The 27960-nt window shown below is 38.1% G+C and overlaps 1 protein-coding gene across 1 annotated transcript in view; it reads left to right on the top strand.

Annotated features, from left to right (window-relative positions):
* DMGDH (dimethylglycine dehydrogenase) overlaps window positions 1–26936 on the top strand; it is a 45718-nt gene extending 18782 nt beyond the window's left edge. The window contains exons 8-16 of the mRNA XM_014964842.1: window positions 4072–4241; window positions 4409–4562; window positions 5479–5644; window positions 8216–8346; window positions 9797–10014; window positions 10927–11084; window positions 12149–12208; window positions 25173–25307; window positions 26182–26936. Coding sequence (XP_014820328.1) covers window positions 4072–4241; window positions 4409–4562; window positions 5479–5644; window positions 8216–8346; window positions 9797–10014; window positions 10927–11084; window positions 12149–12208; window positions 25173–25307; window positions 26182–26397 — 1408 coding nt within the window. The 3' untranslated portion in view covers window positions 26398–26936. The remainder of the gene's footprint in view (window positions 1–4071; window positions 4242–4408; window positions 4563–5478; window positions 5645–8215; window positions 8347–9796; window positions 10015–10926; window positions 11085–12148; window positions 12209–25172; window positions 25308–26181) is intronic.
* Window positions 26937–27960: the final 1024 nt, after the last annotated feature.

The raw sequence follows: 27960 nt of genomic DNA, 5'->3' as shown, positions 1-27960 counted from the left end.
ATAAGATAAGGCAGTACCACTAACGTGCTTTCCAAGGCCCTCAAAATAAAAAGGTTTGGTAATTTTGCAATGATTCATTGTGAAAGATATTCACCTTTGCTGCTTGGATTTTTTAAAAAAAAAATACTGTTATCTTTTAGTAACATTTGCAGAACTTATAGTTACAAAAGTAGTTTGTCTAGTCCTTGTTCATCAAAAAGCCTGTTTAAGTTCATTACTGTGCTACCAGACTTTGGAGCCTGTTTTCTTTCATTGCTGTCAATGGGACCTGAATCAAAGTTCCATAACTGAAGACCAGTGTTACGTGTTAAAGTTTCTTTAAACAAACTTATTTCAAGAATTTGATTAATCTCTAAATGTTTAGACACAGGTCGCAATTACATTGCTGTCATTGGATTGCTTTGTCTGCTTTTCAGGGACGTTTGACTCTGTTCTATGCTTCTGGGTCACAGCAGTGTTTCTACCAGTGTTGTAATTTTTTGTGTGCATTAGCAAATCCTTATCTCATAGTCAGCTTGCAGGGACATTGTGACAGCGGACTTAGTGCTGTTAGTTTAGAGGATTTTTATTATCTAAAATTGGCAGCTTGCTAGGCATTTTAATGTGCAAAGAAGTTAAGTATATTTAGCAGAGCTTGTAGCACTATTTATTATTAAGGTTGCTCAATGTTTCCCATTTAAGACTGTTTTCAATTACTTACAGCTTTGAAAATGTTAACAAGAGTAGGCTAGAATTTTATTCAGAAAATTTTAAGTGAAAGCAATGTGACCAATTCCAAAGATCGACATTTTTGTAAAGTATGTTGTTTTGCTCTGTTATGGATTTTGGAGTGAAGTCTTTCTTGGGAAAAGCTCTTATTTCCCCATTTTCTGGGAATGAACTTCATGTTTGGCAAAAGTGACCTTTCTCCTAAAGATAGGCCTTTTTGCCATTCTTCACAAAATCTATTCATGAAGCCCATTCAGAGGCCTTCATAAATGTAACAATCCATAAACCCTTAATAGAGACTAACTTAATTACAGTATCACAGAATACCAGCTTGGAAGGGACCTCAAGGAACATGTGGTCCAAACTTACTTGGCAAAAGCATGACCTAGACAAGGTGGCCCAGCACCCTGTCCAGCTGAACCTTAACAGTGTCCAATGTTAAGGAATCCACCACTTCTCTGGATAGATTATTCCAATGGCTTACTGTTCTCATTGTAGAATAGTTTTTCTCTCATGTCCAGTTGGAATCTCCCCAGGAGTAACTTGTACCCATTACCCCTTGCCATTTCCAAGTCACTCCTTCTAAAAAGAGACACCCCATATTCTTTGTAGCCACCCTTTAAATACTGGAACAAAATCTTGCATTACGATTCCTGCATTCTATCTACAGTAGTATTCCACAACCAAAGACCTTTTTCCTGCAGAAATAGGATAGAAAAATGGCTAAATCTGGGACACAGACACTAGAAAAGGGACCGTGGTGTGCAAGGACTCAGATTTCCTAGGAAAAAGGAGTGGAATGAGTTGGAAATAGGTGAGAAGCAAGGACTCATATACAAATAAGACTAAGGCCAGGATAGGGGCAATGGGAAGGATAACCTGACAGGGACTGAAAGGAGAGAAGAAAACCAGAGAAGGGCAGTTTGTGCTCATTATGGAAATTTTCTCTAAATCCTGATATGAAAACTGAGATTCCTAAACTGTATTGCTTCTACAGCTACTTGCAACATCCCATCCCTGCAAATCATGTGTTTCATTTTTCTGTAGCAGAACTGCAGTGGTGTATTAATACAATCACCTCCCTGTTATCGGAGGTAAGGAGGGATTTGGGTACCCTGCATGATTCAAAATCCCTGATAATGCAGTCCTAGCTAGGAGCACCAGAATCAACTGATTGCACAGAGTCAATACTGCAGGACTCTGCAGAGCACAGAGACTAGTGAGCCCACCCGCAGTTGTGTACCTGTTGTAGCAACTCCACATTGCAGGGCTGCCTTGCTGCAGGACTACCTTCCCATCAGCTCAGCAGTCTTCATCTGAGGCTGGAAAACTTCACCCTATTTGGTCTGTTGCCACCCACAGTCGTGCAGTGGTCTTCGCGCTGTGTTCCCCTGTGATTTTGGCTGCAGTGAGTGGTGCAGGGAGCCTTAAATTGTCTAAAATTTCATTTGGAGCCATTCTCGAAGGCGTCCTAGGCATGGTCACAAAACTCATACCTGTGAATAACTAAGAGTTGCCTAATTAAATTGCCTCCAGCAGCAGCTAGCTCTTCTGTAGTACTTGCAGAGTGGCAGTTTACAAGCACTCATCTTCTGGTAAGAAAATACAAGCTTGTGCTGAGAATCTGAATATTTATGCTAAACAGCCTAAAGGACTGTGTGTGGCAGAATTACTTTATATACTCAACTGTTTTGTATTTCTATTTTATTTAAAGAAATAAATAAATTACAGAAAAAATCCAACTATAGCAAACTAATCTCATGAATATTATTGTCAGGCATTCTACAGTTAGGAAGTGCCAGAACTAAGTTGTCTCTGTAATCTCAATTCATTTGTCTTCTGCATATGCATTAGAATTAAATTATTACATCCTTTTTTTTTATCCTTTTTTTTTTTTTTTCCCACAAGATCCTTGCCTATTTAATCGAGGGCATAGAATTCAGAATGCAAAGTTGATGAACAGCAATTCAATTTTGTTCTAGCTTCACTATTCAGTGTGAGTGTCTGTGATTTAATTGCTGCATGCTAATCTCAACTTGGTTTTGGACAGATTTATTATTTTTTCAAGGATTTTTCTGTTGTGCTTATTGGAGCATTTCACAAATAACTATGATTTTTTTTTTCCAATCTTTCCTAGACAGGAGGCTATTTTGACACTTTTTTTTTTTTTTAAGACATGGTAAACTAATTTAAGGAGGTATTAAAATAAAAAGTTTGAAATAATTTTGTATTAATAATTATTTGTTATTAAATGTCTTGGTGTCAAATCTGAGGTGTCTGTAATTCAGTATTACATAGCACTGCTTGGTCGTACGTAGAGTGAGTAGCCACACACCCACTTTGCAGCACAACAAAGAGCCTTGTCCACAGTTGTCCAGGTCAAGAACCATGCAGGAGAACATTTCACACACAGCTTTTTCCCTATGGATGTTAAGATGTCAAGCATTTTGAAAGTTAGAATTATGTACAAAATATTTAAGTAAGGAAACCTTACATCTATCACTTTGTAACTTTTGAACATCTGCCTTTGCTGCCTGGGTGTGGCTTCTTTAATGCAGGTTTCTAAAAAGAGATCTTCTCTACGGTCTGATCCTTCACACACTCATTATGTAGAAACAGGACAGACTTTTACTAGAGGCTGATAGCAGAAAATTCCTACATGTTTATTTTGTTAGCATAAGCCTTGTGGAACCGCTTCTGGTTGTGGTTGTAGTTGTAGTGGAGAGCAGAGAAGGTAAGTCAGGTGAGAAAAAGCAGTTTTCAACTCTAGCACCAGAAACAAGGTTTCGAGTTTTATCTGAAGTTCCGCTATGTTCCCTGATTCTTTAAAGCTGTCTCGGTAGCAGGTAGTGTTGTCTCCTGACATGTGTTGCTACTGCACTTGTCATTGTAATACAAATACTCGCAGTACCTGCTAGAATGCTTCAATCTGGTTTCCAAATCTGAGGCTGGTTTAATTAAACCTGATTGAAAAAAAAGAGCTGTTGTATGACTAGACAATGTATTTAATGGATATCAGAAGTTTGAAAACTTTTTTTAGTATTAGTTGTTGAAGAATTGTAATGTCCCTGGAAAAGATTGTTAAATTCTGAACTTTAAAGAAAGCTTGCTGTAACCTCATGCACCAGAAATGCTGTACATTAGCAAATGAGTTTTGCTGCTATCAGTGGGGCAGTAGAAATATCTGTCAATAAAGCATGTAATCTTGGAAAACAAGACAAAATATAACCAAAAAGACAAAAGAAAAAAGAGGGGAAAAATGAGAATATTTTAGGGAGTGTATTATTAATATATACTAGCTCTGATTTTTAAAATGAAACTTGGCAAAGACTTGGCACTACAGTATTTTTTCCTGGTTTTAAGGTATGGCATTATACATGCTGGTGGCGTAGGAAAGTACCTCAGTGACTGGATCCTTGAGGGGGAACCTCCATTTGACCTGATAGAATTAGATCCCAACCGGTATGGAAAGTGGACCACCACAGAATACACCGCAGCCAAAGCAAGAGAATCTTATGGTTTTAATAACATTGGTAAGGAGGTATTTTTAAAAATACATTTATATCCTGAAAATGGATTCCAACAAAGCCTGCTTCTAGATTTCTCTGTTTCTGTATATATGTGTTAATATACATTCTATCTTGGTGATATACAGTATTTAGTATGCCACGTTTTTTGGTTTGTTTATTTTTTCCTCTAGTTGGTTACCCTAAAGAAGAAAGATTTGCTGGGAGACCAACAGAGAGAACCAGTGGGCTGTATGATTTGCTGAAATCAAAGTGTTCGATGGGCTTTCATGCAGGATGGGAGCAACCTCATTGGTTCTACAAGCCTGGAGATGAGACGGGATACAAGTAAATGAAAGATTACCTCCTTCCCCTCTCCCCTCTCATCCTCCCTCTCCCACCAAATAAATCCCAATAAATTGTCATGATAGCAAAGGCCAGCTGAGTTAAATTTAATAAGAATCATAGATTTATCATTCATTTCAGCTAAAGTTATCTATTAGGTAGATCTTCCGTTATTGGTTTTCCTGTAGTTTAGAATGCCTTTCATTCCAATAATGATAATTCCGATAATTCCATTTCAAAGCACACATCAAGGTATCCCATAGCCTTCTTGGTATGGGCTATCAGGGAGAAGCCTAGCTCAAGGAAAAGGTTAGAGAACAATTCGTTCATTGTTATTTGTATTTTTCTCCCTTTCTTACTATTTGATCAGCAACACAGTATAATGTTTTATTGAAAAAGCTGATTCCTCTCATAATTCTCAGGAAAGGAGAAGCCCAACCCTCATTTTTTTTTCCCCTGTGCCTGTCTAGCTAGTTACCTGCTTGCACCAGCGAGCAAATAAACGTGTTCCACAGCGATACTGGAGTCAATCTAAATGAGGCTCATAAAGGAATAAAGAGACACACTCAGCTGTTCAGAAATAAAGCCTTTGACACCTTAAACTCAAATAAAGGATTCAGCAACAAAGTATGCTGTAAATTTACATGACAGACTAGTAGTACTTCTAACATTCAAATAGTTCACCGTTTATTGTACAAAACAGTTGATAAAATATCAACTCATATCTTTCTCTGTTGTTAAAGGATTTTAATAATTAAACTATGTTAGACCAAGGAAAATATTGGGTAGGCTACTTACAATTAGGAAAGTCTATCTCTTTTGAATGATTATTAAACTGAAGGAACTGAAGACTATGTTTGGCTGAAAAGAGCACAAAAATTCCGAATTGTGTTTTATATGCGTAAATGCTCTGTTTCAGACCCAGTTTTCGACGCACAAATTGGTTTGACCCTGTGGGTCGTGAGTATAAACAAGTTATGGAAAAAGTGGGTGTGATTGACCTGTCTCCTTTTGGCAAGTTTAAAGTAAAAGGCACGGATTCTGTTAAGCTGCTGGATCATCTATTTGCAAATGTTGTTCCAAAGGTAAATGGGATAGTGATAACTGTTTTAAAGTAAGATTTGTTTCAGAAATGAAAAGTTAAGCATAATATTATTGCCATATCTTTCAGATAGCAAAAACTCAGATCCTTTGGAGACATTTCTGTGTCAGAAGACGTATTTCCCTCAGTTAAGAGCACAGACAGTGGAGCTTATACTAGAGTAGCCTCATGTAGACTGGAGTAGCCCCATGTAGAATTACCTTTTGGCCCAAATCATTGAATCATAGAAAGGCTGAGGTTGGAAGTCACCTCTGGAGATAACTTTGTCCAACACCCTGTTCAAGCAGGTCACCTGGAGCTTGCTGCCCAAGGCTATGACCGGATGGCTTTTAAGTATCCCCAAGGATGGAGACACCACCAGCTCTTTGGGGAACCTGTTCCTGTGTTCAGTCATGTTTTACAATAAAGAAAGTGTTTCATTGAAACACAGAACTTTCTATGTTTCAAATCTCTGTCTAAAGAAGTCCAAGTGAATGTCACCTGGAATTCTTTTACAGTAATACTAGAACAGTGTGGCAGCTGCATGCCTAAAACTGTGCTGTACTGTGGCAGCTTCAGGCAGCAGAGGAGAGCAGTGGAAGGTGCACTTGCCTGACCATAGCTGGATATTTTAGTTTTTCTGGATGCCCAAGGCAATAGTTTTGTTGTTTTGTTGTGGTTTTTGGTTTTTTTTTTAAACATGGCCCGTGCTTTTTTTCCGCTCCCCCTCATACTGATTTTGTTTTACAGCTGTCTGCCTGGGTTGCAGGCAGGGTTGCAAATATTCATGATACTTAGCTTTCAGCTCACACCTGTCTTGTCTCCACAAGTGTGGCTGCTCACAGATCCTCACAATATGATCCTGTTTTCAGAAATGTCACACTGTAATGAACCACCCCAGGTTTCTTACTCTTGGTCCTCAGTTTCCAGCAGTGCTCCATATGTCCCTTTATATTCCTGCTTTGTCTACCCCTCTCATCTAGTATTTTTAATTTCAGAAACTGAATTTCACCTCCAGCAAGCAGACTGGTCCTTCCCAAGTGCTACAGCTGTGGGGTTTGCTCATTTCAGCACAGAATTTCATTAAGTTTTTGCTATAGGTGATGGCTTTAGCTGCTTCAGACCCTAGAGGGAGGAAGTATAGGGAAACAGTAAGTGTACTGAGACTATAGTTATGAAGGTAGATCTCGGAAGTCAGAGCCACCTGAATAGAAAGGCTGTACACAGGAATAGTGTCCTGTAGGTTTAGGAGAAAAAACCTGAACTGCAATGTAGTCATATTTTTTACTGTATTAATTTAGTGATATCAATATAGATTAAAAGTTGTCTTCTTGCTAGCCTAGGGTAGAAGTGGGATATGGTGCATGGATATCACTTGCTAAATATGCAGCGGAGGAAAAGCAAAACTAAACTGGAAATTCTGAGAACAAAGTGAGGGATTTGTATGGAGTTTAATCAGCGTTGCTAAAGGAAAAAAGAAAAATAGGTGGCAAAACAGAACAAGCAGTTTATGGATCCACTTAAAAATCCAGCATTCACAATACTTCATTATTTAAGCTGTCTGATTTTTGCTACCATTCATGCTTGTCTGTATCCTGAAATAATTCAGTGAAGGCACTTGAGGTATACTTGTATCATAACCAGATTGAGTGTGTCTATCATCAGGTCCTGAAAATTCAATTATGTGCCTGTAATATGCCAGTAATTACGTTGATGTTATATTCCTTGCAAAAGAATGTTAATATCTGCAATATTTTTCCTTTTTTCATTTATTGTCTGGAATCTGGGCATGGACTGGGTGATTGACAAGGTTCTTATGATAGCAGAATGAAGTAAGAGAGATTAAATTCTGCCTCTGGAACTAGACCAGCGCAACAGCTATGGCAAATTCATATTTCTGTTTGTATGGATGGTATCTGTATGATCGTGTATATGTTTTATGGTCGCAGCTAAGTAACTGTTATTTGAAATTTTGCCTCTAAGAGATCACGTTTCTACACAGAACCTGATTCAAACATTCTGAGATGTAGATTCATAGTCAGCAACTACACAAAATTAAAAGCATTCATGAATCAGGGCCACAAAAGCATAAGCCAGCTCAGTATATATTTCTTTAAAGTAAGGGGAAAAGTAATGCTATCCTTTTGGGATCTAAAAGCCTTATTCCAAGCAGATTCTGATTGAAAAAAGAATATTTGTGTCATCAACATGTAGAATTTTTTATTCTGGTGATCAGAGAACAAACTAAAATTGAATTTGCACTGAAAGTGCATTCTTAAATCAAATGTTGCTTACGAAGACCTTGTGAAACACACATTTAAGAAATATTTATAAAGGTCTTGATTTATTTCATTTCAAAAATTTCATTTTTTTCCCATGAAGAAAAATGTGAAATTTCCACTGTAAGGCTTAAGCTTGGCCAATTGTGTATCTGTCTGCTGCTATTATGGTATAGCAGAACAAACATAAAAACATTGTTCTTTCAAATAAAGACACATTTCCCTATATTTCATAATGGTTAAGAATTCAAAGGGTTTATTTTGCATTCTTAATAATCACAAATTTTACTCTGTAGGTGGGTTCCACAAATATAAGCCATATGTTAACACCGAGAGGAAAAGTTTATGCTGAGCTAACAGTCTCTCAACTGTATCCTGGAGAATTTATGCTTATAACTGGCTCGGGATCAGAACTCCATGATCTGAGGTTTGTTTATTTTTGATACAGTACGTACACAGTGCTATACAGGTACATTAATATAGAAACCTTTTCACTAAGTCCCAAATTCTTAATTATTACTCAACAAACCTTTTGCTAGGTTCAAGAGAATTCTACTTATTTATTGATTTTGGTTTCTTAGAAACTTGGATGAGTTGAATCCTGAAGCATAAGCAGTTGCATATTGGATGATTGGTGGTATAAAAAGATGGAGAATTTACTGAGAGTTATGTAATATACTTTCATGGAGTAGTTCTTGTTTTCTTATTGAACCCGTTTGTGTTTGGCATTGTATGATGGAACACAGCACTGTTGTTCCTTTCCAGTGTTTTCTCTTACGCAAGAAGAAAATTGGCTTTAGACATGGACGACCCCACAGGCACTGACCTGGCCAATGCAGATGGGTAGTGCAGTCTTCCTGATACTGCAATAATGTCTTCTGCTTTGGGCTATGGGTTGACAAAGCAAAACAACAGCAAGAAAGGAGGTAGAGCGGTTGCAGGATGACTTCCTAAAGTGCTTTTCATAGACGAATATTGGAAGTGACATTTCTAGTGCTATAAGTGGCTGTACATACATACTAAGAGAAAGAACTTTTCTTGCTGGAGATTGCTGAAAAAACAGTTATTCAAAATGAATCAACACATAAAAGACTGAAATTTGCTACCCCAACACACGATTAATAAGGTACTGTTTCATAACAGTCCCATGGGAATCAGTAGAACTATTTGCATATTCAGGAACCAAATGGCAGAACCAGACCTAATGCATTTACTTCTACAGAATTTCAGTAGTCCTGTTTGGTGCTCCACTGTGCCTGAAATCTTTTAACACTGCTTAACAAAGTAGTACTTTGTAAGATTTTTAAATATACTCCTTTCATTTATTTTGTGAGCTTCCTGAAAGACAATACCCAGCTGATGTTTTTTATTAAATCAAAACTCAAACCAGAACTTCTTGCCAATACTTTAAGTACCGTGTTCAGGAAAGAATAAGCCTGGTTGTACATCTCTATTTGGAATAAGAGGAATTTATTTTGAGATTTCTTATGTTCATCATGTTTATTGCTTACTCCCTTTGTAAGTTGACTTTTTATTAATGCATTCCAGATCTGAAGACGAACCTCTCTTCACTTCTATAAGATCATTTCTTTCTGTTATTTTGAAAATACTGTTCCACCCATTTAAGTTCTCTCCTTTCCTGTCTATATCCCAGATGCCTGTGTTCCTGTACCAGTATCTCACCAGAAAACACTGTTTAACATCAATGATGGATTTGATATCTAGCATAGCACATACTTCCATTGGTTTTGGGAAGGTGTGGGCCTGGGAGCTTCTGGGAAGATGAACACTAACAAAAAATTATTCCTTTTAAGTCTTTATCTAAATCACTTATTTTTCATAAGGAATTTAATATTGCTATTATGTTTTACATGCAGATGGATAGAAGAGGAAGTAACAAGAGGTGGATATAAAGTTGATATAGAAAATGTGACAGATGAGATAGGAGTACTTGGTGTAGCAGGTCCTTATGCCCGACAAATCCTCCAGAAGTTGACAAGAGAGGATCTGAGCGATGGTTCATTTAAGTTTCTCCAGTCTAAACAGTTGAAACTTTCTGATATTGCTGTTACTGCCATTAGGATATCGTACACAGGTAAGCAATAGAGAAAATAGGTTTTTAAGGAAAGAGGCAATAAATAAAATAGTAAGTGTAACTAAAATTATGTTGAAAAGTAACTCGTCAGGTATTCATAAAAAATAGGTTCATCACATTTTATATATAAGTGTGTGAGGAAATACAGTACATTGATTTTTTTCAAATGTGATCTGGTCAGGGTCTGTGCTGAGTTTTCCAAGACCTTTTTCTCTAGAATACACTATAGTGTAAATATTTACTTTATAGAACAAAAGGCCAGTTCTGATAACCTCTGTGGTATTTGCTGCAAAACCAACGTCAGGAATCGTTTTTGGATTACCATATATTAGTGTTTGTCAAGTGCCTTGAAAATGTAACACTGTAATGCTAAGTATTTGTTTTTCTCAGTTTCTTTTTATTTTTATTTATTTTTATGTCTATCTCTATGGCAATGGACTCAATTCAGATCATTCTGAAGCAGCTGAAGTCCTTTTCTTTCTGTTGCACTAAACATGATACAATATACTCATTTTATGGTTATTTACACTCTGTTACATTTACCATTCACTTTCCAAGTCACCATCTGTTTATAATGCCCCTAAGCTTCATCTCTCATTGTGACTTCACTACCTTACCTTTTCTTGTCAGTTATTCTGATTTCCACCTCCCCATCCGACCTCCTCCAACCCTCCTGATTTCAGTTAACAGTTTAAATTAGGATAATAGTACCACTGCTTAAGATCTCGGGCATAAATCATCTGGTGGTTCTTGCAGGGAATTAGACCTGATATATGATAGCAGAACTGACCCCAGAATGTGAATTAACACTTCCAGCATTGATCCCCACTTTTTACCAAGAATAGGAACTGTATTTATTAGGATTGTTTTATCGCTGAGCTGATGAAACCATTAATCTTGTTTGTATAACAGGTGAATTGGGCTGGGAGCTCTACCATAAAAAAGAAGATTCTGTAGCTCTTTACAGTGCAATCATGGAAGCCGGCCAAAAAGAGGGAATTGACAACTTTGGGACATATGCTCTGAATGCTTTAAGGCTGGAAAAGGGTTTCCGAGCCTGGGGGGCAGAGGTCAGGAAATACAATTTCTTTGTTATTCTTTCTGTTTATTTTCTTTAATTCTTTATGACTATGCAGCTTTTAGTCAGAGCTAGCTTAGATAGTATTTGTTCCAGTTTCTCAATTTAGAATGAAAAGAAAATGTACCATAAGCACGAAAAGTTGCTATAATTCTGAGCAGCGTCTTTTCTAAATAAAACTAACTAGCGTACTCCATTGCACTGCTGGCAGAGACACACTCATTTTGATTCACTGATGTTTTTTCCTTTTGTGTATAGCAAAATTATGAGGGTTTTGCTGTGCTCTAGTGTTTTGAAATCAAAGGTTTGGCTGATCGATTCTGAAAATGTTTTATTTCTGTAATAACTGTCATGAGAGGCCAATTATTCTTGCTTCATAATGTATTTGGAACTTTTTCATTTCCCATTGGCTAGTTTCTGCCAAATTTGCTCACTCACAATATGGAACTATGCAGGGAACCTAGGGAATTTGAGGAAAATCAGTATAATTTCTGTTTACCTGAAATTTTTCTGAATTCCTTTGGAAAGGAGAAGACTCAGGAATGGTGAGCATTTAGGGGTCCTTTTCATTTTCCCAGTGGTAACTATTTTCATTCTTGCTTCAAATGCTACCTAACAAATCATTACACCTGCATCTAATGGGAAGGCCATAAATAAAATTGACTTAGTGTTTTGTTTTCCTCTCCAGCTAAGGCAGTCTGCTGTGTTGCAATTAATGCATATACCTCAGTTATTCAATCTTCTGCAGGTTTCATTCTGCTCTTGGTACTGAAAAGTCCTGTTTCTTACTGAACTGTGTGTTTAATTTACATATTGAAACTTAGATGAATTATTTACACATCTAGACTTTATAATAAGCATAATAGTAGATATCTATTGAAATCACATATAAGAAGCATACGGTGTATTCAAATGGAAGTTGCACAAATGCAAGGTGGAAGACATGGACCCCGGAGTAAATAAGGCTGCATGGACTAACTAAATAAATACCCCTCAGCCCCAAAGCTATGATAGCCCATCATGTACAGGTAGCAAATTTATTTTTTCTTTAAACAGATGAACTGTGACACTAATCCCTGGGAAGCTGGACTGGAATACTTTGTAAAGCTAAACAAGGTATGTCTTATTATTTTCAAAGTGTTCTATTATGCCCAAGGTTATTCCTTTAAGTGCTTGCAAAGAAAAATGTAATTATCTGTGAAATAAAATAGGTTTAGAAAATGAGCTGAGCAACTTTTTTTTCACTGTATATTAGAATAATTACTTATTAAATACCGATTTAAAAAACAGTTTCTGATTTTTCCATGTTTCTTGCTAAGAAAATTATATATTAGGTCAGAAATTTGCAAATACTCAATGTTGTCTACATAAAAAATAACTCTTTGTGATTTATTTTTAAAGAGAAATTTGAGTCATGCGCTTCTGTAAAGATTTCATAACTATATACAAGCTAAACAAGCCTGTTCATATTGTGAAAACTATTTACCTGCTTATTCTTGTTTAAGGAGTTTTTTGTAGGATCACTTTCCCTGGCTACCACTTTGGTACAGCAATTACTGGAAAGAACAACAAATTTTTCAGAAGAACTGCTGACTGACAACTTAGATATGAGTCATATATAAGTTAAATTAATATCTTGGTTAAAAAATAATAACAGCTAGTTGTTCATAAAATTTCTGAGGAACTTGTTCCTGCCTGATTTGAATTTCAGATAATGGGACTAGTTGAACTTAAATATGCAGTAAAAATGAAAAGATGCTCTTCTGTCTCCTTTTATCAGCATCTTCATTTTCTTATATCCATATTTTAGCAAATAAAACTCCATTGTAGTCTAGTAGATACAGAAATTGCTTGTAATTCTCTTTTCTGTTTCAAATGGAACCCAAACGAAGTGTTCTAATTCTGTCAAATAGAGGACCTTCCCATGAAACCCAGTGAAATAATTTCCTGTGCAGCTCTAATGTCCTCTGTTGCTACCAGCTAGCCCATCAACTCAAACAGCAGTTGCCTGCACAGTGGATGTGAAGTTTCTAATATAAAAAATCAGGTCCTGTACATTTCAAGTTAGGTGCCCTAAATGAGGGAATACTCCTGACTATATTTTACCTACGTGTTTCATTTGTAAAATAGATGAAGTGCCAATATTTTTATATAAGGGAGATTAAAGTGATGTTTGTGAGACATTTCATCTTTACAACAATGTGATGTGACACAGGGACAAATTCTCCCCTTATTTATGTTCCCTTTATACCTGAAAGGGTAATCTGTCAGATAATATATGGCCCTTGATATTTTTTTGCCATATTATGTAGGAATACTGTGGAACTGGTAAAAGAAGTCTCAAACTTTAAGTTACAGATTTAAGTAAACAACAAATCTTAAACTTTGGGTAGGCAAGAATTATGGAAGCTTGCTTTTATCTTTATGAGGCAATTTCTCTGACAGTAACAGGGATGAACCCAGGAAGATGCTTTTCCTGTGCAACTGTTGAACCTACCTATAGTTCTTCAACCTGAGCAGGATTGATAAAAAATTCATTTTTGTCCTATCTAACATCAGTGTGTGCTCTAGCGTGAAATACAAGTTCTGGACTTGTTCTTGCCCAGCTATGGAGCTCATCCTCTGCAAGGCAAGGTCTGTCCATGGATGTCAATGGCAGTTCCTACATGTAGTGGAGTTACAGAATCAATTGGTACTGTAATTTTGCCCTAATCAGAGAAAATGACACATGAAAGGGAAATGCAGAATCTTATAAAACAGGATTGTGTTGTAGTTACTTATCAAGGACTTTTCCATTATGGGAGAATGCAATGAAAAACATTAGTGTTGATAGTTTTTCTTTCCACTTCCATTTGATACCTCTGTTTGTTTTCTTTTTTCTTTTTTTTTTTTTTATAAGCAGGAAGGCAGCCATAAGCAGGGGAAGCAGTTGCTTGCCAAAATGCCCGTGCAGAATATGTGAAGACATATGCATGATGTGCATGGAGCACTTGAGTCTTTATCGCTCTGCACACTTCTCTGCATGGTTGAAATACAGGGTTGGAACAGCTCTCTGGAGCAGATATTGATGTTGTAGATGAATGGGCATGGAATGAATCATAGATGCAGGATCTCAGCCTAAAACATTTGCCAGTTTTGCTGAACTAATGTGGAAAGGGGAAATAATCGATGTTTATTTATTGACTCAAATGAGGGCAGTTGTGACTAGATGTTGACACTCCAGAGGTTCCTGAGCTAAATCAGATATTGGAAGTGCACTGAACACTGTAGCATGAAGTGCAATGTGAGATTATTTACTTTGCATCTTGGCAGCTTGGGGCTGTGAGTCCCAATTCCATGCCTCTGGTTTTGGTGTCTGTTTGGCATGACATAGACCTCAGCATTCCCTAGAGGCCACCTTGACTGAAAACAAGCAAAATACTCTGTTATCATCTATTGTTAAGAAAACACTATAAAACTCTTATTGTTAAAGAAACTTTCCAGAAAAAGGGGGCAAACGGGATACAAACTACAAACAAGTGCTTAAATCTGTTGGAGATCTTGGTCTGTAGGGTTGCTGGCAGGGATCGTGCCTTTAAGCTCGCGCCCCCAACTGGGGAAAGTGCTGATTTCTGTGTAAATTAAAACCAAAATGCACTATTCAGTTAATTACTAGAGTGCTTCTTACCGTGCAACAAGCAGCCGAAATAGCTCACAAAGTGGGCAAAAAGACTTCAACATAAGTGAATTTCGAGCGCTATATCATGGAAAAAGCAAACAGTTTCTAAACAGATTAAGTGAATGAGCAACTGAATGCCAGTGAGGGCAATACAATCAAAAAGTATTTTCATTTCCATGAGAGGGCACTCAAATATCTGGAGAATAAATACGAAGAGATGTAAATTCCCAATAAAATCCTGATATTTCTCTGCGTTTTTGAAGTTTAGTGTATGCATTTTCAGGTACATATGGACTAGTATTTTTTTTTGTGATGACTAACAGGAGAAACTCTTAAAAACTGAGGTTGACAATGATTTTTTCCCCTGCAGTCTATTAAATTATAGCATGAAAATAACTAAACATGTTACCTCTGAATTTCATTGGCAACTTTCATTTTATCAGTAAGGCTGAAGAGATGGTATAGTTCTAGGTGATTTCCTCTAAACTCTGCTTGATTCTCCTTTTTTCTCTAATATTGGAGTTAGTTCCTTCCTTGCACAGATGAGCAGGATGGGCTGTGATCAAACCAAAGTGGAGGGACAGTAACAGAATTATTTTCTAATTTAGAGTATACATTGTCTTCGTAACAGTATCTGTCTGGTATAGGGATGGAATTTTTTTAATGCCTGTTATCTTTCTGTTGTTTGTGCAATTGGTCTTTCATTTAGTAAGTTAGAGAAGTTGTTAGATAGCCTCATTCATTAATACTTTCATGTCATGAATAATCACTCTTCTACTAAATATTCCATAGAGTCCTGATGGACTTTGTGGCAGGAAATTCACAGAATATCTTTAAAGAAAAAGTTGCAGTACTTTTTTCTTCAGATCCCAGAATATTGTTGTAATTCTGCTGTACTTTTTAAATGGTCAAAGATATAGTAAATAATCTCTGAATGCTTTCTATTTTTCAAAACCCTGGTTTAAATTTACTTTTTTTTTTTCAAATGTTATCATAGAATAAGATAAGCAATTACCAGATATTCATTTGCTCCAGACCGTTGTTGCATGGCAGAATCAACTACATCTGTGTTTACCTTGCCGTATTTATAATAACTTCATGTGTGAAATATCAAAGACCTCTCAGTCCTGAAGATTCCACGGTCTCCTTGGGCAGTCTGTTCTAATGATTTGCTATACTTATGTTAGAAAATGTGTTCTTGTTACACTTTAAACTTATCACTGATTATTGTATTCAATATTGACATACAGAAAGAAAAATATTTCCTTATTTCAGAAGCTGCTTACCTCTTCAAAACCTGCTAGCATTCACCTTTTCAGTATTCTGAAGTGGTTGATTATTTTTAGCTAATTCAATATTCTAAAAACAGCCTATTTTTCTCCTGAGCATAGAGGACCATAAGTCCCAATAAAACTTGTCATGTCAGTAGCTTACAGAAATTATGTCTTTCAGAAGGGTTTTCCATGTGATCCCAATAGTGCCAACAGTCATCAAGAGCGTGCAGCTACAAAATTCCACGGTTAACCGTTTGTAGGTTTGGGACTAGTTTTGCTATATCCAAGACTGCCATCTGCTGGGCACTCCCTGCAGCAACAGCTCACTGAGATGGAGGAAGAGAATGCAGTAGAGGATAGAAACCCTTTGGGGCTCTGCCCCAGTGCACTCTTCAGGCTGGGATCTGAGTGCTTAGCTAATGTTTAGTGTTTGCTTTCAAAATGAGGAAATACCATTAACAGAGACAGTGTTTCTTTGTTGCAGCCCTGTTTATTTACTGAGGCAATTTCTTTGTTCTTCATTCCAAGCTTTTTTCCAGATTATACAATACCCAGAAAATCTCTCCCTTCACTTCTTAGGTATACTGTATTCCAATGTCTGATAACCCTTTCAGTGAAAAAATTTTTCCTAATATCCAGCCTGAACCTACCCTGGCGCAACTTGAGGCCATTTCCTCTTGTCCTGTCGCCTGTGACTTGAGAAAAGAGACCGACCCCCACCTCTCTACACCCTCCTTTCAGGGAGTTGTAGAGAGCAATAAGGTCTCCCCTCAGCCTCCTCTTCTCCAGGCTGAATAACCCCAGTTCCCTCAGCCTCTCCTCATAAGACTTACTCTCCAGACCCCTCACCATCTTTGTCGCCCTTCTCTGGACCCGCTCCAGCACCTCAATGTCTTTTTTATGGTAGGGGGCCCAAAACTGGACACAGTACTCAAGGTGGGGCCTCACCAGTGCCGAGTACAGGGGGACAATCACCTCTCGGGCCCTACTCGCCACACTGTTCCTGACACAGGCCAGGATGCTGTTGGCTTTCTTGGCCATCTGGGCACACTGCTGGCTCATGTTCAGCCGACAGTCGACCAACACCCCCAGGTCCTTTTCTGCCCGGCAGCTCTCCAGCCACTTTTTTACCTTCTTCATTTTCTACTCCTTCTCCTGTCTGCTTTTCACTAGCTATGTCTTAACTGCTACCAACCCTACTCAGTGACTGCCTGCATTTTGTTGTCAAAAATTACTTTTAGAGTACAGGTCCTGCCTCATTTCTGATTTTGGCATTGGATTTCTGGAGTGTCTTTTACTATTTGATCTGTTAGACACATGAGCATTTAATTGCTTCCTTATTCATTATAAATAGAAGTTGTGTCATGCCCACCAACATCACAAAGATAGGTTTATGGCTGTTAATCAAAGATACAGTCCTTGTATATTTACCTAACCTCCAGCATAACTACACATAAGTTATCTCATGGGAAACTAGGATGAGCAGTTTTAAGACTGTGCCTCTGTCCTTTTAGTCCTTTGGTAGCAGCCTAATCTTATAGGTTCATGCCCTCCTTTTACCAATCATTTGTTTCTCTCCTGTTCACTCTGCCAGAACTACCCCTCACTTGTGCTAGTTCAAGTCATGTGTTACCGTGGTCTAAAGAGACATGTCCTGATTTATTAAAGCACAAAATGATTGCTTTTTTTAGGGAAAAAGCTTTTTTTTAGATCATTTCACAGGTGCAGTTGGGGAAAGAACATCAAAAAAGGTTGAACTGGAGCATTTAATATCTTTATCAATGATGCGGATGAGGGGATTCAATGCACCCTCAGTAAGTTTGCAAATGACACCAAGTTGGGTGGAATGTTGATCCACTTGAGAGTAGGAAGGATCTGGACAGGCTGGATTGATGGGCCGAGGCCAATGGGGTGAGATTCAGCAAGGTCAAGTGTCAGGTCCTGCACTTGGGGTCACAACAACCCCACACAGTGCTTGGGGTTGCAGGTTTGGGTGAAGAGTGGCTGGAGAGCCACCCAATGGAAAAGGACCTGGGGGTGCTGGTCAGCTGAACATGAGCCAACAGTGTGCCCAGGTGGCCAAGAAGGCCAACAGCATCCTGGCCTGTATCAGGAACAGTGCAGCTGCCCTGTACTTGGCACTGGTAAAGCTGCAACTCGAATAATGTGTTCAGTTTTGGGCCCCTCACTGCAAGAAAGACATTGAGGTGCTGGTGCATGTCCAAAGAAGAGCCATGAGGCTAATGAAGGCTCTAGAGCACAAGTCTTATAAGGAGTGGTTGAGGGAACTGGGGTTGTTCAGCCTGCAGAAAAGGAGGCTGAGGAGAGACTGACTTTATCACTCTCTACAACTACCTGAAAGGACATTGTAGAGAGGGGGAAGTTGGTCTTTTCTCCCTAGTAACAGGTGATAGGACAAGAGTAAATGGCCTCCAGTTGTGCCAGGGGAGGTTTAGACTGGGTATTCAGAAAAATTTCTTCACCAAAAAGGTTGTCAAGCATTGGAACAGGCTGCCTGGGGAAGTGGTTGAGTCACCACCCCTGGAGATATTTAAAAAACATATGGACATGGTGCTTGGGATATGGTTTAGTGGTGGACTTGGCACTGTTAGGTTAACAGTTGATCTTAAGGGTCTTTTCTAACCTAAATGATTCTATGATTCTAATTGCAGAGAGCATGCAAAAGGGAGTACTAGAAGAATTATCAGGCCTGTTGTGGGCCTCCAGGGCTCTGGGCACAAACACCACTGGGTGCTAGGTGAGGAGGGTGGGGAAAGTGGCAGAAAGGAAGATGTGCGTGCTGGTTCTGGGTTTCAGCAGCGTTGCAGCAAATGCAGTCATTTATATCATCACTGGTGCTAAACGCTGCTGTGCTGATCTGGTGACTCTGTGCTTTGATGACGTGATCTGTAGTGCTGATAAGTAGTCATATGAAATCAAAATGTTTCGCCCACCAGCGACTGATGATGAGTAGAGGTAACCAGGAAAGCAACCGCTTGTAACCATTTTCCACTTTATATTTTCCACTTCTTATTAGATTTATTTTTTTTAGTTTTGCTTCATAATCACTGACTGTAAAATAGAAGCTGTGTTTATAGTACTGTAACAAATGATTCACTTTTATCTTCTCACTTCTAAAACCCAGTATAGGGCATATAGGGCAGCCGTGGAATGCCTGGCACTGGCTACCCAGGTCTGTTGGGAGCACTGCTCCAACTGGATGCTGGACAGGCTGACCCACAAGAGTTTCTGCAATTCCCACCCTTCCTTCACTTTCTCCAACTTGCATCCCACCTCTTCGCAGAGGAATGACTACAGCAGTGATCACTGTCCCCACTACACAAATTGGTATAAAGTTGTGTTTTGTGCCATGCCTACTCCATGACAGAAGGGGAAGAGGATGGAGAAGTAAGAGCACAGACTTTACTGAAGCAGGGGTAAGAAGTCCATGGGAAAGCAGAGGTGTCTGAAAAAGGATGGAGTGATGGAAAGGTATTTGGGGGAAGAGGGCAGGGAGGAAGGGAAATACCCTTCCCTCCACCCCTCTCTTTGATTCTGCATTTATTATACCTATAACATATTTATTCAGTGTACTTTTCCACCTAAATCTTGTCCTGATCCAAATTAAAATTTAGGAGTGAAACCATATGCTATGGTTACTTCACTTGATGTCCAGAGGATTTATTTCATAAATTTATACATAGTTTGAAACACTTTAGAAACAATCCACGATAATTTTGCTATCTGTATAAAAAGCACACCTAGGTCACTCCCAGTGTGTTTGTTGGGCCATGTAAAGGAATAAGCACCCACTGAGCTAGGAATTCTGAGGAATTTGTGTTATCATTATTTTGATAATGCAATAATTCATCATTTGTTTGTGTCATATCAATTTCTAAGAGCTGGCTGTTTGCATATCAGAAGGGCTTAGGCAGACTGAATAAAAGGTGCAGTGATGCATGTGCCATACATACTGACTGGCCACATCTCCTTAGGAAACTGTTTTGTGTGGTATAAACTATAGCTTAGGTTTGCTGCAGAAAAAGAGAAACTTGTCAAATATGTGCTACCTGCAGAGGAAAATGATCTTCAGTTATTGCCCTGGTGAGGGGTTTATCATTTGGAGTGTTATCCTGAAATTATTCAAGACCATCCAACTAAGAGTAATTAATTTCAAAATACTGCATTGATGCTGTCTCCAGTGTGTTGTAAAGTGATGGTTACAGCAGATCACAGCATCTGTTTGTGCTGTCTTACTCAGTTGGGTGGCTTTGTGTACATAATTGGGCTGTATGCCTGCAGTCTTAAGTAGCTTACCAAATAAATTACATTTCATTATTAAGAGGCTTGCATATCTTTGCTGCCAGTTTGTGCTGAATGGATATGACATTTTCTTCGTAGATATCTAGACTTTATTCTGCTAAACTGCATATCAAAAAAAGATTATTTTGAAAGATTTTTAGATAATTTCTACATCTTTGCTTCCTTTAAGTGACAAGATATTACAGAGGATTAGAATTAGGATCTGTATGCCATTGAGAGTCAAGCACAGTTGAAACACAGCAAGTTAAACTTCTCAGGGTACATCACTGTGCCCAACAAATTACCTCATGGTTAATGTCTCCTGAATTCTTTAAAATTCATTAATAGATGAGATACTCAATGAGCTCCCTTTAGCTACATGCTATTTCAAAATCTTAATTGATTTATCTTTGTGATACGATTTTATATTGTAATCTTTATGTTAGATAATACAAATAAAAAGCACAACCTACCTTTTCTTATTTTATCTGGTGAACTGCACTCGAAGAATATGAAGCTAAGCTGCAAACACTGTCTTTATCTGGAATCTAAGAATTGTTTTTATTTATGTGAAAAACATTACATCTGCCAAAGATTAATGCTTTGGGAGCTCATGTCAAGATAATGGAAAGTCTTCTGTATTTTAGGTTTAGCATTTTAGGACTCTCCTTACTCTAAATAGTAAAAGTTCTACATTGTTACAAGATCTCAAGTGAGTATTTGCTTTAAAACAAGATAGTAAGAGCAGCTTTAAATTTGAATTTGTTTGAGGTTGGAATTGTTTAGGGTTTTTCTTAGTTTCTTTGCTTTTTCCTCTGGGTTTGGGTTTTTGTTTTGTGTTTTGTGGGGGTTTTTTTGTTTGGTTTGGTTTTTGTTTTTTGTTTTTGTTTTTGTTTTTTCTTTAATATTCTTTTACTGAATTATACTGTTTTGAATTGGATGTTTTCTTGCATTTCATTTAGTGTGACAAGCTGAACTAAATTGAACCAATACCCAAACAGACTATTTTTCACCTAGAAACAGGAAGAAACAAGAATAGCTAGAATAAGTTTGAATGAATCAGTTTCCAAAATGCTGTTTTGATTGACCAACCTCGTGCACACACACTCATAAATCAAAAATGAATAGTGGTGGAAATATGCTGTATTTGAATACTTGTGTTTAGTTACGTGTCTCAAGACTAAATACCAAATGCTACATTAGCTTGTATAGGAATAAGCTGATTCAGTACTAAGTGAACCTGTAGAATATTTACTTCCTTTGTATTTCTGTGTGTCATCCAAAGCATTTTAGTCTGTGTGTCATGCTGTCGTATACAGTCTTATTTGTTCATTAGTGGACAACGGAAGAGCTACTGATGATATCTATCTGGACTTCTGTAAGGCCTTTGACCCGGTCCCCCACAACATCCTTCTCTCTAAATGAGAGACATATGGATTTGATGGATGGACTATTAGTAGGATGAGGAATTGGTCTGATAGTGGCATCCAGAGAGTAGACATCAATGTCTCAATGCCCAGATGGAGATCAGTGATGACTGGTGTCCCTTAGGGGTCCATATTTGGACCAGTACTGTTCAATATCTTCATCAATAACATACAGTGGAATGAAGTGCACCCTCAGCAAACTTGCAGACAACAGCATACTGAGTGGTGCAATTGACACACCTGAGGGATGGGATGCCATCCAGAGGGGCCTAGACAAGCTTGAGAAGTGGGTCCATGTGAAGAGGTTCTTTGAGGCAACCAGTATCAACACATGCTGGGGGATGAAGGGATTGAGAACAGCCCTACCAAGAAGGTCTTGGGGGTACTGGTGGCTGAAAAACTGGACGTGAGTCAGCAATGTGCACTCAGCAGCCCAGAAAGCCAACCGTATCCTGGGCTGCATCAGAAGAAGCACAGCCAGCAGGTCGAGGGAGATGATTCTGCCCCTCTACTCTGTGCTCAGGAGACCCCACCTGGAGTACTGAGTCCAGCTGCAGAGTCCCCAGTACAAGACAGACATTGACCTATTGGAGCAGGTCCAGAGGAGGCCCTATAGGTACCAGGGGCTGGAGCACCTCTCCTGTAAGGACAGGCTGAAAGAGTTGGGTTTGTTCAGCCTGGAGAAGAGAAGACTTCAGGACGACCTTATTATGGCCTTTCAGTACTTATAAGAAAGATGAGGACAGAATTTTTAGCAGGGTCTGCAGTGGTAGGAGAAGGGGTAATGGCTTTAAACTGAAAGAGTTTGAAATATCAAACTGATAAGAAGGTCTTGGGGGTACTGGTGGCTGAAAAACTGGACGTGAGTCAGCAATGTGCACTCAGCAGCCCAGAAAGCCAACCGTATCCTGGGCTGCATCAGAAGAAGCACAGCCAGCAGGTCGAGGGAGATGATTCTGCCCCTCTACTCTGTGCTCAGGAGACCCCACCTGGAGTACTGAGTCCAGCTGCAGAGTCCCCAGTACAAGACAGACATTGACCTATTGGAGCAGGTCCAGAGGAGGCCCTATAGGTACCAGGGGCTGGAGCACCTCTCCTGTAAGGACAGGCTGAAAGAGTTGGGTTTGTTCAGCCTGGAGAAGAGAAGACTTCAGGACGACCTTATTATGGCCTTTCAGTACTTATAAGAAAGATGAGGACAGAATTTTTAGCAGGGTCTGCAGTGGTAGGAGAAGGGGTAATGGCTTTAAACTGAAAGAGTTTGAAATATCAAACTGAAAATTCAGACTAGATATAAGGAAGAAATTTTTTATGATGAGGGTGATGAGACACTGGAACAAGTTGCCCAGAGAGGTGGTAAATTTCTGGAAAAATTCAGGTCAAGTTTGACAGGGCTCTGAGCAACCTGACCTAGCTGAAGATGTCCCTGTTCATTGCAGATGACGTTGGACTAGATGACCTTTCAAGGTGCCTTCCAAACCAAACAATTCTTTGTGATTTGTGTCTCTAGTTACAGGCGTTTCCTTTCATAAATGTTCCTATGTAGTCAAAATGTAATTCTATGAAAAGTGAGAAGAATCTACCAGTAGCTGGTTATTGTTTGGTCTGAGATCTTCACTTTATCTTTTCCAGCAACATCTTGAAAGTTATATTCTAAAACGAGTCCTCAGAGTCCCATCATTTTCTGATCTGGACCGTATTTCACACTGTCTTTTTCCAAAGGCAGCCATCTGTGATCCTTATGTGCAACATCTGCCTTATCCTCAGATGGTCCACCTTAATATTCAGACTAGCTGGTCTGTCACTGATTCACAAGCCGTTTTCTACTACTGCTTACAGAGTCTAATCTTTCAAAGTTCAAAAACTCCTCATGATTTAGTAATTTCTTTTGCCTATGCATAGACATATGTGAACCGAAACGAGGACTACAGAAATAACTCATGAACTAACTATGTAATAATCTATTCCAAGTGTAATGTGTTGCTTGTAATTCTGACAGTGCAATAATTCTCTACAGAAACTAAGTAACATTAACAGAAACAGTATTTTTGATGTCTTCAACAAAATTTCCCTTCTTTTCTCTTGGAAGACTCAACAAGTGAATATAATTCCTGCTTCAGACCTACTAGAGCTGTCACAGTGTCATATGATCAGATGTCCTAAAATAGCTTTCACTCTGTTACTCATCTTTTCAGCGAAGACTGGAGAGCTAGAGGACCTTATAACTGCTATTATGTTTCTTGTCAGTGGGGTCAAGCTGGTACGGATCTGGCAAATTAATTTTAGAATGCAAATCTTTGGTTTGGTTTAAAGAAGAAAGGAATAGGCAGAATCTGTGTGCCACTGCTCCTAATATTTACTGCACAGTTATTGGCAATAAAGATATCCAGCCTGATTACTATTTTATCTTCTGTCCAAATCATCAGCATCTTTGAAAGAGGCTTTCTTTTGTTTCTTGAGGCATTCTGTCCAGGATCACAAAGTTTATAAGAACTCTTCCTTCTATGGCTTCTATATCCAGTTTATTCTCTATCCAGCCAACTAAATAAGGAAGTTGTCTGAGTTACATTAAGACTTCGGAGATAACAGGATGAGGCAAGACAGTTCTCATATCTGCAAACCTGGCCATGGAATCAGACTAGCTCAGTGGAATCAGCTCAACATTATCATATACAATAAATACTGCCTTGCATATCCTTTAAGGTTCAGAGGCTTACTGATAGCTCTCCTAGTACTTGTCACACCTTTATGCAGTCTGCTTCTAGAAATGTAAGAATCTGCTTGTACCTTTTTAGGCAAGCTGAAAAAGGAAACTCCAAAAGATAGTATTATTCTTTTACAAGCATGCAACTTGCTGCATTATCCCATAAAGTAGTAGGTATGGGGAAAAAAAATACACATACCATGAAACAGGAATAGGCTGCAAACTGGTCCCAGCCCTGCCCAGCTCTGGCAGGGACATGAAAATTGAATAGGAACTAAGTACTATGGTGGTTGCTGATGGCATCAGAAAGGATGTGTGACCACATAGGGAGGCCAGGGCTTTAGAATGTGCGTGTTGGTATACCAGGTTTTTTATAGAAACTGAAATGAAACACAGTCTTCTGGCTCACAACCCTTACTGGGCAGACAGTCTTGTAACACACGTCTCACTACAAATTTATTTCTGCTATGGGTATTAAGGGACCGAGATCTAGAAAAACTAATATACTCAATGAAGTTACCAAGATATAATGTACCAATATAAAAACATCAAGATACAAGATTTAATATCCGTCAAAGATTTGATTTAATCTGTGTTTCATAAAGAATACTGAAGTCATAGGAAAACAAACAAGGCAAATTTAAACACTTGCATCTCTAAACTTCTTGCAGAACCTGAATAGCCATGTATCATCATTCTCTTCTATTTCTTTCAGCCAGCAGACTTCACAGGAAAGCAAGCACTGAAGCAGATTAAAGAAAAGGGGCTCAAACGACGACTGGTATATCTTACTGTGGATACAGATAACGTCGATCCAGAGGGAAATGAAAGTGTGTGGCATAATGGAAAGGTAAGGACTACAGATCATGTTACAAGAAACTAGTGTTAATTCTCCAAGAACAGAATCTATATTTGTGTTTCAAGTGTGAATACATTATTTCTGTTTTGCTGGCACAGAACAATTTTATGCTGTGATAACCCTTCTTTAATCTTCAAGCAGAAAGCAAAGAATAACTAAATAACTACAAAAACTAAATAGCTAAAAAAAAAAAAAAAAGTGGTGTATGACAGGAGAAAGTTCCACAATGGATCTCCTATCAGGTATTCATTGAGAAACTTAAGAGCACAGTAACAAAACAAAACAAAAAAAAAAAAAAAAAAAAAGTGAAATACCATCAGGTCACAGAAACTAGAGTTGGAACACACTAAAGTATGAACTCATCCATTCTCTTCTCCTGCAAGTTCCCCGCTATTCTAACAACACTTTTGCTATTCACTTCAAAAGAAACAAAACACAGCAAAGTTTAGCCTCCACACCAGCACAAATTACATACTGTAATGCTCACTAGGAGTTAAATTATTGTATATAGCAAATATATGTATCTGTATAGTGATTGTTCCAGTAAAAACTTAATTAACACAATAGAAATAGTCTGTTTTTTCAAGAAGCACAAACTTCCCAGTTTAAGGTGATGTCACCCACAATACAGAATATTATGAAATGCATGACATCCTTGAAATTTGCTTGATGTCTGAAGTGTAAATACAAAAACTAGTATATGAGATGTATAGTTGTTTGGATTGTTAGGTTGGGATTTTTTGTTTGGTTGTTTGGTTTTTGTTTGTTTGTTTGTTTGTCGCTTGTTTTTTGTTTTTTGTTTTTTTTTAAGAAAAACTCATTGCATCTTGAAAATAAAGATAAATGTTTGTGTGGTTTTTTTCAGGTTGTTGGCAATACCACGTCTGGAACTTTCAGTTACAGTGCTCAGCAGAGCCTGGCTTTTGCGTATGTTCCCACAGAACTCAGCAAAGTTGGACAGAAATTGGAAGTTGAACTTTTAGGAAAAAATTATCCAGCAACCGTTATACAAGAGCCACTAGTGCTGACTGAACCAACGAGAATGCGCCTTCAGAAAAAGGGTGAAAGTCCCAAAATATAAACACAGATGAGGAGACAACAAATTGTGCAGTAGGAAATAGTTCTATTGATATGCACGAAATTAGGAGAAACAAACAACTCAGATCTGCTAATTACTAAACACAAGATCCTCATTGCAATAATCAGTGAGAAATTCAGTCGTGTTACCCTCTTGCTTCCTCTTGCTCACATTAGAGGTCTGAGCACAGTTAATGACCACGTATGTGTTCCCCCTTCTTCATAGCACTTGTGAGTGGGAAGTGGCAGGGAACGTGTAGATCATTGATTCGGCTTGCTCCCACATTGGCCAGCAGATATGAATTAATGCAGAGGAGAGAGCTGCACTTGGTATTGACGAATAGCAAATTCTTCCTCCTCCTCAACAGTCACGGTTCCTCCTTTGACTGCCCTGAGAGTAAAGTGGCTTATCCTGGGTCTTACAACATAGCATCGCAAACATCATTAAAATAATATCACTAGTTCTGCACAGAAATGCTTCCTATGGAACTGAAATACATCCCATGAATCACTGAAAATAATAAAGACAATATTAAAAGCAAACTGAATTGTGAATATTTTTTCCCAATGTGTCACCCTGGCAGAAATTCTTACAGAAGATCAAAATCTGGTTCTTAATAAAACACTTATAGGAAGCCCATTCTTCATTATTTTATATGAATCATCTGATAGATTACATGTAATATTCTACAACACACAGGGTGTTATTGCTCAATTCTGAACTTAAAGTACTGTGTCACGATTTACTGTTCTAAATCTGGAAAGCTAGACTGACACCAGAGAACTTCTGTTCTTCCTTTTCCTGTTATTTATAGATTGAACAGCAGTAAGAACCCTATGTTGTTACACAGAAACATTAACAATGAAAAAAAAAATGAAATCCAGAGCAGAGAAGCTTTATTCAGTGTTCAATATTCGATAACCCAAATAAACAGCATTGGGATAAGGGAAAAGATGTGAACACAATAAACTATTAAAATGCTCTTCTGAATTCCATAATACGCTCAACTATTATTTTGAATAAGAACAACGTCAGAATTCCCAACTTACAAAAAGTAACGCTGCCCTTTAGGCTATAGATATACCTTTTCAAAGGACATATAAATATGAACAATGTCCAAAATGTGCTTTCTCCAAAGGAGTTGGTGTCTCTAAATCTTCAGCAAAAAAGCAAACATATGAACAGAATATATCAGGAGAAAAACAATTTGAATCATGACCACTTCCTCCTATTAAAGTAAACTGACATTGTGCTGTTCTGACTATCTTTTACAAAACAGATAAAAAAAAAAATATACAGGCTTTGGCATGTAGTACTATCTTGAGCAAAAAATCCTTTCAGAAATTATTCTCTGTTATGCTTTCGTAAATGATTTAAATAGACTTTGCTGAACCAAGCAGAGATGTTACCTTTCTAAAGGTGACATTACTCATAATGGGGCAGTTAGCCACTGTGTTTCCTTGAGAATTTAAGAAATTAAAGTACAACACAATACAATATTCTTTTACTTAGGAACATCATTTTGAATTTCAGTATTTCCCAAGAACGTGCAAATTCACTAGAGAC

This window comes from Calidris pugnax, unplaced genomic scaffold (assembly GCF_001431845.1).
Source record: "Calidris pugnax isolate Ruff unplaced genomic scaffold, ASM143184v1 scaffold273, whole genome shotgun sequence".
Taxonomy (NCBI): domain Eukaryota; kingdom Metazoa; phylum Chordata; class Aves; order Charadriiformes; family Scolopacidae; genus Calidris; species Calidris pugnax.
This window is presented reverse-complemented; position numbering and strand designations above follow the sequence as displayed.